At 38.2% G+C, this 11,545-nt stretch overlaps 1 protein-coding gene across 1 annotated transcript; it reads left to right on the plus strand.

Annotated features, from left to right (window-relative positions):
- The first annotated feature begins 2,742 nt into the window (after positions 1 to 2,742).
- LOC132869153 (uncharacterized) lies at positions 2,743 to 4,620 on the plus strand. The gene is made up of 3 exons (XM_060902496.1): positions 2,743 to 3,117; positions 3,328 to 3,699; positions 3,939 to 4,620. Exons 1-3 carry the CDS (start codon positions 2,804 to 2,806, stop codon positions 4,618 to 4,620), a joined length of 1,368 nt encoding a protein of 455 aa, XP_060758479.1. The 5' UTR covers positions 2,743 to 2,803.
- The last annotated feature ends 6,925 nt before the right edge of the window (positions 4,621 to 11,545 follow it).

Raw genomic sequence — 11,545 nt, forward strand, 5'->3', positions numbered from 1 at the left:
ATTCATGGCGCTAAATCCACGTTCACACTCTGATTATCTACAATATATCTATTTGCTGGGGATGTTCGTAGGGTTGCCAACTTTCTCATATCCAAATGAGGGACACTTTGTTCCGGGTGCGGACAAGTACCGGTACAGGCCCTGTACACGCACCCCAGCGCCCCAAAATAGTTACAGTACCGATTCGCCTTTAGGTGAGGGTTTCAAATGTAGGCCACTACAAATTCATTTCTAAAATAGAGCTTTTAAAAATTAATAGACCAATTAATGGATATTTTTAAGTAACTTAATGCAAAATAACAAACAATTCTAATATTATTGTCTCATTTTTCTATTTTAAACTTTGGCCAAATAATTCATCTGGCCATATTTATGAAGGCAATGTCAAACTGAAAAAGTATTTGCTGTAGCTGTAAAACCCTGATATTTGCTTAATTGTCCATTTGAAAACCCTAAGAACCTTCTGCAATGCTTCATAGCAGAAGAAGAAGAGAGAAAGACATCACAAAGGCAGGAGTGAGGCAGAAAAGCTCCCCTACTATAGGCTGAGGTCTATCCTGTTTCGGAAGGTTTTTTTTTTTTTAAGCTATCTGCTATCCTTATCGAACAGTTAGGCTGTATCCACTGGCTGCACCATCTGCTCTAGTTTAATTTGATGCCTATTTTGTCAGTATAGCTTAAAAATTCAGGATATGGCAACAGTGAATGGTTTTAAATCGCAGATGACCGCGACTCGCGGTAATAGCGCTTCTCACGGCAATTACGCGATTTACACCACAGCATTGGAGTGAGGGGCAGGATCTGTACCTGACGGGACAAATTAAAATTACCCCAAAAAATGGGATGTCCCGCCCAATACGGGAAGGTTGGCAACCCTAGACGTTCATGAACGTCAAAGCTGCCACTTCAGGTCATTTTGAAAGTGAGTGCAATGTAGACCATAGAAAACTGTGTCACAACATGCCTGTCATGTCAACTTTTTTTTTTGGTTTGTTTGTTTTATTGACGGGGTTGTCCCCGAGGATTTTTTTCAGCAGAGATAAAAACCAGAGGGGGGGATGATCCCCACCATCCCCCCCAGCAAATCGCACTCTATCTCTCTCTCTCTCTCTCTCTCGCTCTCTCTCTCTATATATATATATATATATATATATATATATATATATATATATATATATATATATATATGGCATGCCGTTCAGGAAATTAATCTTTGAATATATTGAATGAAACCTTGAATATATTGAATGAAACCTTGAATATATGGAATGAAACTTGAATATATGGAATGAAACTTGAATATATGGAATGAAACTTTGAATATATTGAATGAAACTTGAATATATGGAATGAAACTTTGAATATATGGAATGAACCTTGAATATATGGAATGAATCTTGAATATATTGAATGAAACTTTGAATATATTGAATGAAACCTTGAATATATGGAATGAAACTTTGAATATATTGAATGAAACTTTGAATATATGGAATGAAACTTGAATATATTGAATGAAACTTTGAATATATTGAATGAAACTTGAATATATGGAATGAAACTTTGAATATATGGAATGAACCTTGAATATATGGAATGAAACTTGAATATATTGAATGAAACTTTGAATATATTGAATGAACCTTGAATATATGGAATGAATCTTGAATATATGGAGTGAACCTTTGAATATATTGAATGAAACTTTGAATATATTGAATGAAACTTGACTGACGTCAGACTTCACTGCAGTGAAGTGCGGCCATCTTGTGTAACGTGCGGATGCTGCAGCAAAAAGTTAGTCAGTCCGCTTTTAATCTCGCAGCAGCAATATTAAACTGTAAGGACATGATCAACATACTGGCGAATGCGTGTACAGGCCAAAATCCTCCTGATACCCCTGCCCAATACCGTTCTTCTGACGAAAAAGTTCGCTCCCTTTTTAATCGTGGCAGACCTACTGCAACAGGCCAGGCAGCTGTTTATCAGGCTAACCTCAGCATGCCTTCAACATCACAGGAGTGTCCCACAACAACCCCATGTGTACAATCTCCGCCCGTACACAAGAAAGGGCCCAAGACACAAGAGGTAAGAATAGCTAGGCTTTATTTTAAACTAGATGAGGGCTCTCAGTAGAGTGCATATAACAATATAGATCATTCTATATCCCAGTGCAGCTATAATGAGCCCTGGTAACAGGGCGTCTCCTTCATAAAAAAGCCGAACTATTAACGGAACACTCTGCTGTGTGTAGAGGTCTGTATGTAGGTCTGTATGGTTAGCTTGATATAGTTTTCAGGTGATTTAATGAAGGTAAAACACAGTGAATGGCCGTGCGTAATGGCACTGCGCTCTGACGCGGCACTTCTCCGGACTGGAGAAGCTGCTGTGGCTACAGGGATTTCGTGAACTGAAAGAGAAGCTCTTCATATATTGTTTAGATACAATAAGAATCGCCCACATTCATAGACCAATGCAGGCTGAATATTTAATTTAGTACTGAACTTATTTGGCGACACATTGTCAGCTTTGGGCACGTTACTCACGCAGCGGACTGCAGACAGACAGACAAATGCATAATGAGTTTTGCCGAAACTTTGAATATATGGAGTGAAACTTTGAATATATGGAGTGAAACTTTGAATATATGGAATGAAACTTTGAATATATAGAATGAACTTTGAATATATTGAATGAAGCTTTAATATACTTTTAAAAACTTGATAATACTGAATGACATCCAAAACCTAGTTGTATCCTTTTCATCAAAGTGATAGCCTGCTGAATTCGCTGGTTTTACAAAATGGCATCAGTTGAACTATTCCAATACTTTCTTGAACTGGAAAACTTTTTTGCCACAGGTTGTACTCCAAATGACACTAACAGTTTGGAGACTATATCACGTCACCTTGAGGATCATATCTCTATTATTGCGACATTCACAGTACTTATGAGGAATGTTCAACAAAACATTGCTGAAAGGACATTATACGTCATTCTTGAAGGAATTTATGAGTCTCTCAGGGAGATGTTGGCGGAAATAACATTACAGCTGGAAGCTGATGTACAAGCTAATGGCATGGGCATCCATTCTGCGTCTCAGAGAGGAAGGCCTAAGTAAGTAATATTTAAATAAGGGTATGGGGATGGAGGCTGATGCAGGCCAAGTATAATCTCTACTTAGTACATGGTACAATAAAGAAGTTACAAACTTGTTATAATGTATTATTATATAGACATTATTATAGGCTTCAACCAATTTATTCACACAATGTGAATTAACACATTAACATATTTGGTTTTTTATTTGTTTTTTTTTCTTTAAAGGTACAACATACCAGCTGCTCAGCTGATTCACATGCGGGATTTAGGATTTAGCTGGATGGCCATATCTCGGATGCTGTCTGTAAACATACGAACACTGTACAACCACAGGACACAGCTCGGTCTGGTGGACTATGGGAGTTTCACTGACATTGCAAATGTCGATCTGGATCGACTTATTGCTGAGATTCTCAGGCAAACCCCCGGTTCCGGAGAGACCTATATCACTGGTAGTTTGAGAGGAAGAAGAATCAGAGTTCAGCGTTGGCGGGTACGGGAGCGTTTAAGAACAGTAGATCCAGTGGGGCGAGCCTTAAGAGGACGAAGGGCAATTCAGCGGAGGGTCTACAATGTCTCTGCCCCAAATCAAGTGTGGTATGTGTTGTTTTACTAATTTGATTAACATTAGTTATTTCTCCCTAGCTGGTCAATGACGCAATTCACTGACCATTAACTCACTGAAAATATTGATACAAGGAACATTCTTATTATCAAGTAGAAATAGTCGTACAGCAAAGCCAATGAAGTTACATGTTTATGTACATCCAGTACATAACAATACTATAATAATAATAATAATAATAATAATAATAATAACTAATTTCTTATTTCAGGCATATTGACACAAACCACAAGTTAAATCCATGGGGATTTGTGTATCATGGAGCAGTTGATGGCTACAGTCGCTGCATTACCTTCCTGAGATGTTGCACAGACAACCGAGCATCGACTGCCTTGCATCTTTTCCAGGGTGCTGTTGATGTATTTGGACTGCCAGATCGTGTCAGGGGTGATGCTGGTAGCGAGAACATTGATGTTGCACGGTTCATGATTGAGAATCGAGGAACAAACAGAGGAAGTTTCATGGTTGGACGTAGTGTCCATAATCAAAGGATCGAAAGATTGTGGGCAGAAGTAAACAGGGTTGTGTCAGGATACTATAAAGACCTTTTCCTCTTTATGGAAAATTTCGGACTTTTAGACAGCACTGACCCTCTTCACATTACAGCTCTTCACCATGTTTATCTTCCAAGAATTAACAGATCTGTGGATGAGTTTGTGAGCCAGTGGAACAACCACAGCTTGAGGACAATGGAGAGTCGGTCCCCACTGCAACTGTGGACAATTGGAATGCTCCAATTTCCTCAGCATCAAAGGCCACTCAATCGTGTACCTGTGCAACCCCCTTATGATCACCAGTGGAATGTGGAGTTAAGGCCCATCAACCCCTTCACTGATGATGGAAATCATGGAATTGAACTTTTTGTCAGAGCATGTGACCTGCTTGAGAGATAGTCTACTAGCTGCAGTAAATTGGTTGTTACACTGTTACACTGTGGTGTCATACATTGTCATATATAGACTCAGACATAACTAAGTAATTTTGAGAAATGTGTGTACAGGTCCTAGGACTGAAGATTTGCTTATAATGTGCTTTTCTTTCATAACAAAATGTGATGTTATCACCACATAGATATGTGCCATGCTTATTATATTCAGTTGTGGATGAAGTATTCAGTTCTTTTAGTTAAGTAAAAGCATATAAGTGTAGAGTAGAAGTATACAGTTTCATACAATGCAAATACTCAAGTAAAGGACCTGAAATCTGTATTTAAGAAGAATACTTGGGTAAATATACTTAGTTACTGTCCACCCTGATTATATTTTATATTATTGTACATAATGCATTAATTTAACCCTATTGATGAAGATAAACTTAAATAAATTCATTTTGTGTACAGTTTTTCAAATCGAAAAAATATGACAAGTCCCGGATGCACATATCCTGTAGACACTGAAATGACAATGAACCAGTCCATACAAAGTAGGAATATAGAACCATTTATTAACAAGGCCTTACCATAACCTTTAGAGGAAATAATCTGTGCTAATCACTCAATTGCTGTGGGTCATATCAAACGGTGGAGATAAATGACATACATTGTCCAGTTATGAACTTAAAAGTTCACCAAGTGCGCATTATTAAATCTGAAACAAAAACCATGGCTTGAAATACATCTTCGAAAGTAACAAATAGCATTTCTACTTATATTTCTTCATGCCTATATTCAATACTGTCTCTAGGAAAAACAAAATGAAATAACAGCAATTATTTTTGAAAAACAAACAACCAAACATCCTCATCATAACTCAAGCTCTAAAAGCCCTCCATAATATTACCTCTCACGCTCTTCCAAACCCCGGTGAATTGCGTATGGCAAAAGTCATATCAGATTTGAAAGCAGCGTATTCTGCATGAACTGGAATGCGAAGAATATTTTCACAAGTATTCGCTTGTGGAAATCGGGAATGGGTGATGAACTCAAGGCTTGGCTTTGGGGAGAAGCCCAGTGCTGGGACACTGTCACATCCACTGAGGAAAACAAGAATATCCTCCATAGAGACGTCATTTTCACCTGTAAGACATAAAAAAAAAGAGTATCACAATTAATAATGACTATGACTATTTTCCTAAAGTCATTAAGTATTATACCACTAAAGTGATGCAAAGTGATGTAAGAGAGGTGAGAAGTGAAATTCCCCTAAACCAGCATTAGGCATTAGTTTTTATTTTTGAAATGACATGGTACTTTGAAAGGACAGCTCATAATGCTATAGACTAGTGTTGTGTAAAACTATAAACTTCAATATATGTTATGTATTCAATCATACACTCTATGTAACCTAATGAAATATGTTTAGAGCGGCTAGGTAGCCCTGAGAACAGCTGTGTTTTGGGATAGGCTATGCTGTGGAAAAGTACCTAAAGTTCCTAATATGGTGTAAACAATCAGGACACCTTTATAAAACAAAGGCAGAGGATAAGCAGGTTCAAAAACACCCGACTGGCCTGAAATAACACCCAATAGAATCGGTCCGAGTTAAAATAAAACTTCAAGATGGGCTGAACCTCCTCAGGTCAAAGGCTACAGAGGAGCAGAGCAAACAAACAAAAAATAAATAGATAGGAATTGATGAGGACCATAAGAAATCCAGGCTAATTTTGCTCAAAGTTTGCTGGACGCATAAGAAGCCATTACAACCCAGATATGATTATGAATGTGCAAGTAGATAGATAGTATATCTACAAATATACGGTATACTTTTCTTGTGGAGAAATACAACTTTTACACTCTATTCTTACCAAAACCCTAACAATAGGTCCAGAGAAATGGAGCTGGATTAGGTCAAGCTCCACCTCTCTGCATGTCCATTGGCTCTGCAGTGAGCACCACTTGCAAAGGATGGTCCCAGAGCAGTTGGGGGTTCAGTGCCTGAGCTTGAGGAAGCTTAAGCAACAAGGGTACTTTGGCTGTATCCAGAAGACGAACTGGCACCTCTGCAGCTACTAGTCCACACTGAATATTTGGTCAGAGCTGACAAACACTACTGCTGCCCCAATTAATGTATTTATAATTCATATAAACTGTCTTACATAGTGGAACGTCTCAATTAAAATGATTTTTTTTTTACCAATGTCATGTACTATTATGATGCAGCCAAAACAGTGTCTGTTGTCTTGATGAAGCACTGTCCAAAATGCCAAACTTACATTCAGCATCCTGAAGGTAGTCTTGCCAGAAAGCCAGGGTACGGCACTCTTCCTGGAATGCATTACTCCCTCTTTCAGAGTGAATGATCCGGAAGAGATTCTCTACATCAGCAGCTGTTAAACTCTTTTCAGGCTTCAAAAAAAGGCACTTCATCTGTAGAGGGTATCTCTGGAGAGCATCTAGGACACCTAGAGACATTAAGCCATCTCTGAACCTATTAAAAGGGAAACAAATTGGAATGTGGGGAAGAGTGATTTGAACCACAGCCACTGCAGAAGGTTCTGTACCATGCTCTACCAACAGAGCCACATGGGCACCCCTACAATGAATTTCAAAAAAAAAAAACTTTGACTTGCACTGGTGCACTATAAAATGGAACTCTACATCCATCATTGAAATTGTTCTTATACAGTGGTAACATAGTTTCTATGGCAGCAGCTACAAACATACCTTTCAAAAGGTGCACGGGTCCGCTGGAGGACATACCAGTGAGTCAAGTCCAAAGCAGTCTCTTGTTTGTTTTGCAGTGTTATGCGAACATTGTGACCTGCAAGACTGATCAAGCTGGATGCCTGTGTAACTGCATCTTGCAGTTGTGATTCAGTCTCAGCTTGTAAGATCTGAAAACATTAAAATAACATTAGGATATGAGAACAGTAAATATTTATTGACTTTTATTTAGTATTAAGACATACAACTGTTAGCTTTACTGTTTAACTTGCGTGTTAATGAGTGCATGAAAAATGAATAATTTGTTAATAAATTCAATAGAATCAAAGGAAAATGTGCTCACCGACTGCACCTGTGACCTTGTTTCTTCATCAGTAATATGTTCAGTTTTGACCTTTACATTGTCCGGACCTTTCTGAAGACACTCATACAAGAGTTCAGACAGGAAACATGGACTCTGTCCCCCATGAGCAATTGACATTGCCATAATCTGGCCAGCATTGAAGTATCCATTATCTTTCATCGCTGTTATCAAATGAAATTAAACATCACATGTGAAATGGTTACATCAGAAAGGCTGATTTTTATCAAAATTTCCAAAAAGGTATTATAGATTAATACAGTATTAATATAATGTTGTTGGTCTGAAGCTGAGCACTCTTGGAGGTGGCTGAGGACAGAATCCAAACTAAATTCCATAGGATCATGGACAGTAGCACCCATCCCCTCCATAAAACACTGGACAGACTCAAGAGCACATTCAGCAACAGATACAGACTCCCCACTGTTCAAGAGAGCATTACAAAAAAATCCTCTCTGAAAACTCATTTAATCATAGGTACCTTTGGAGTTGCATGTGAGGACTTTAGCATCAGGTGGACCTTCAAAGATGCCAATTTTGTCCTTGATTTCATGAAGACAGAGTCGGAAAAACTCCCGAGTAGGTCCTCCATTGTCCACGGCACCCTCAGATATGCCATAGTCATCAGTAAACTTGACATCTACCTTCTTCTCGGGTGAAAAATTGGATCTGCCCAGGGCTCTGGATGCTCCATCCCACACACTTCTTCTTATGATATTGAAGCGCACAGTGCTGTCATTATTTACTCTAGATGAAATCTGCTCCATTATTCTCTCTAAAGTCATCTTTAAATCACTGGAACAATAATAAACAATAAAACAAAGTAATTGTTAGTGTCAATGGCAGTAACTCATATACTGAACTATAATCCAATATCCACAAGTTATTAATATTGATTAAAAATCCATTTTCCAAATGCGATGAGGTAAAGGGATAAGGGAAAGAGTTTTACTTTTTTCTTACTTTTCCAGAAGTATTTAACCTACTGATATATATTGCACGTAAAATGCAAAGAGCATGAGAAGAATTTACAACACTGAAAACCACCCTTCATCCATAGAGGCACTGAAACCACTAAATCAATGGCCTTCACACCTTGTATTAAAATGCACTTTTTGTGATCTGATTGCAATCAGATAGCGCTTGACCTCATTAAAGTACAGGTGTACAAAAACTCAAAACGAGTCACATTGAGGATGGATTGTTATTCATACATCCATACATACATACATACATTCATACACATGAAATATAATGCATGTTATAGCACAGGTAATCTCCATTCAGAGAAGTTTTTACACCAGAAAAAATAGATCTATTTTATATTGTTGACAAAATGACCACAGAAATGACTGGATAAAAGATAAAGAACAATAGGTTGCAGCTTGCTTTTTGCTACTTGTCTCTAGGCTAGAAAATAAGTTGTTATCCTGGATTACAACACTTATATTTTATATAATATCTTCTACTGACCTCTCACTCGCACTGGAATCTAAAGACCTGGAAATAGCTTCCTGGAGATCAGGGTCATCAGAGAGGTATTCTTCCTCAAAGAGGTCAAGGTATGTGCTACAAAATAAAACAAGAATATTTTATAATTAAGGTACAAATATGATGTTTGTTCACACAGACAGTTGCATTACCACTGGACAAAGACCTTCCTTGATGGTTTAATAACTTAAATTTTCTTGAATGGACAGTGCATTATTTAAAGATGTAATATATGCCATTTGACAGCTGCCTGTTGTAAACAAACGTGGAGAGGACAGAGTGGGAGGTTCTCAGATTAGGCGGTGGCTGCACATCATTTAAAGAGCTCTCAGCGAGCGCATATGGCAACACAATCAGCATGTGGGATTGTGTGGCGGTGTGTATATTTGTGCTTATGTAACCACTATGAAACAATCAGAAAATAATGTTATATTTCTCTGATTCACCAGTTGTCTCACCACTGCTCACTCTCCTTGTTCACTCTCTATGTCACTCTACCACTGCTGCTCTCTCTCTTTCTCTCTGATGCCCCACGCAATGAAGTAGTGATAATGATGTGTAACTTGACCATGTGTCTGATACAAACACAAATGAAACAGAATGGACCCATGGACTTGCTTGCACTAACATACACCTGTCTGTGGGCAGGCAAAGGACTATTTGTTCCTCAGAGAGGTTCAGATCAAAACAAATCCAGAGGGAGTGCAACTTTCTTCTCGGTTCAGGACACCATGACTCCACAATATATTTACACAGAAAATTCTTTGCTGACAATACTGTATGAGAAAAATTTAGAAAAGATGGACCTGTACGATGTGCTGGATGAACTATTGCCCGACGCACTGGGTTGAGTGGGACCATGGGACACACCGGAGGTCCTATTCGCAAAGATGCAATGCCTTTTACCGCTTGCATTGACAGTGGGGACAACCGACAACCCATGAGTGTTGCCAATGGAGATGTCAGGAGTTCCACTGGACATGGTGAGAGTTTCATCAGTAGTGATGACACCAGCACTAGTAGACACGGTGAGGGTGTCAGCTGGGATAGAAGGTGCATCAGTGCAAATAACTTGGGTAGCAAAACACCATATAACTTCGTCACCACTGTACATGGAAGGGGTATGACTGGAGTGGGAATGGGCCTCAGAAGTGGAGATGTCTGGGACAACTTCTTTGGAAACATCAGGCGCACTATCAATGGCTGTAACTGTAACATGGAAAATTAACTTTTGAGCAACATTTAACTTATACGACAGTGAGCATCAGCAACACATTTAGGGCTTGTACAATACATGTATTATGTGGTAGATTTTTTAAAAAGTGTATTTTTTTTTCTGTGCAAAATTATTAGTTGAAATAAAATTGATTTTTTAAGAAAATACTTAACATATAATGTAATAGTGTAAAAATATTTACCAGTGTCAGATATTTCTGCCAAACCAGGGTCATTTGTAAAGCTGCTTTCTCCATCAGAAAATGACTGTAAATGCAAACAGATAAATACAATAACTTTTATGGATCCAATAGACTATACTAACAACAAAAGATTGTAACAGACTTTTGTATTATGACTGAGCATACTACAAGTAACTGTTTAAATCAAGTGTAAAATACAGTATTGCCATTGTGACTACCACTGTCATAAACATGTCTTGAAATCGTCAGTACTACTTACAGATTCTTTTTCCTCACTTAAAATGATCTTGTCAGGCCTGACATAAATGGACTTCTGATGAAACAGTTTTTTCACAAGGTCTCCATTCAAACTCTGTGTGGGGATAAGGGATGGCTCAACTAGTTTGTTGTAGCATGGTAGCAGGATTTCTAACCTAAGGGAAGGAAAAACAGACTGTACATGAAAATTCTGTTGAAGCTAAAAGAGCACACTACAGTACAAGATTTAGTGTCAATACATCATTCGTTGCCCGGGTTGTACTTGAACACTGGCTGTTGTGGAAAGGCCTTTAGTAAATGGGGTGCACACTCTAGGTGAGCTACCAGGACACCTCAGTTCAGTATAACTTAAATGGAAATGTTACAACCATAATGCATTGACAAAATGTGTGTTCATCTTTTTATATATCCCAGCAAGCCTGTCGGAAATCAGCAGCAGCAAAAGGGAATGTAAAATAATAAAATAATATTTTAATTCACAACACACAAGCACTTAAAATGAAGCTTTCATTGTATAGTATGTTGTGGTATTCATGCAAATATCCAATAAAAAGAGGTAACAAATATGACAAAACAATTCCAAAATTTACCTGCATCCCTCCACAACTGGCTGGAAGGCTGTTTTTATTGCCTGCATTACTGTGTCAGAATCCCAGTCACAGCTGAATTCCAAGGCAGACTTGATGTGG

This window comes from Neoarius graeffei, chromosome 2, assembly GCF_027579695.1.
Source record: "Neoarius graeffei isolate fNeoGra1 chromosome 2, fNeoGra1.pri, whole genome shotgun sequence".
NCBI lineage: Eukaryota > Metazoa > Chordata > Actinopteri > Siluriformes > Ariidae > Neoarius > Neoarius graeffei.

Coding starts and splice junctions, on each gene's coding strand:
- LOC132869153 (XM_060902496.1), top strand. CDS start 2,804: ATGGCATCAGTTGAACTATTCCAATACTTTCTTGAACTGGAAAACTTT. Junction 3,118..3,327: donor TCTCAGAGAGGAAGGCCTAA/GTAAGTAATATT, acceptor TTTTCTTTAAAG/GTACAACATACCAGCTGCTC. Junction 3,700..3,938: donor TCTGCCCCAAATCAAGTGTG/GTATGTGTTGTT, acceptor TTCTTATTTCAG/GCATATTGACACAAACCACA.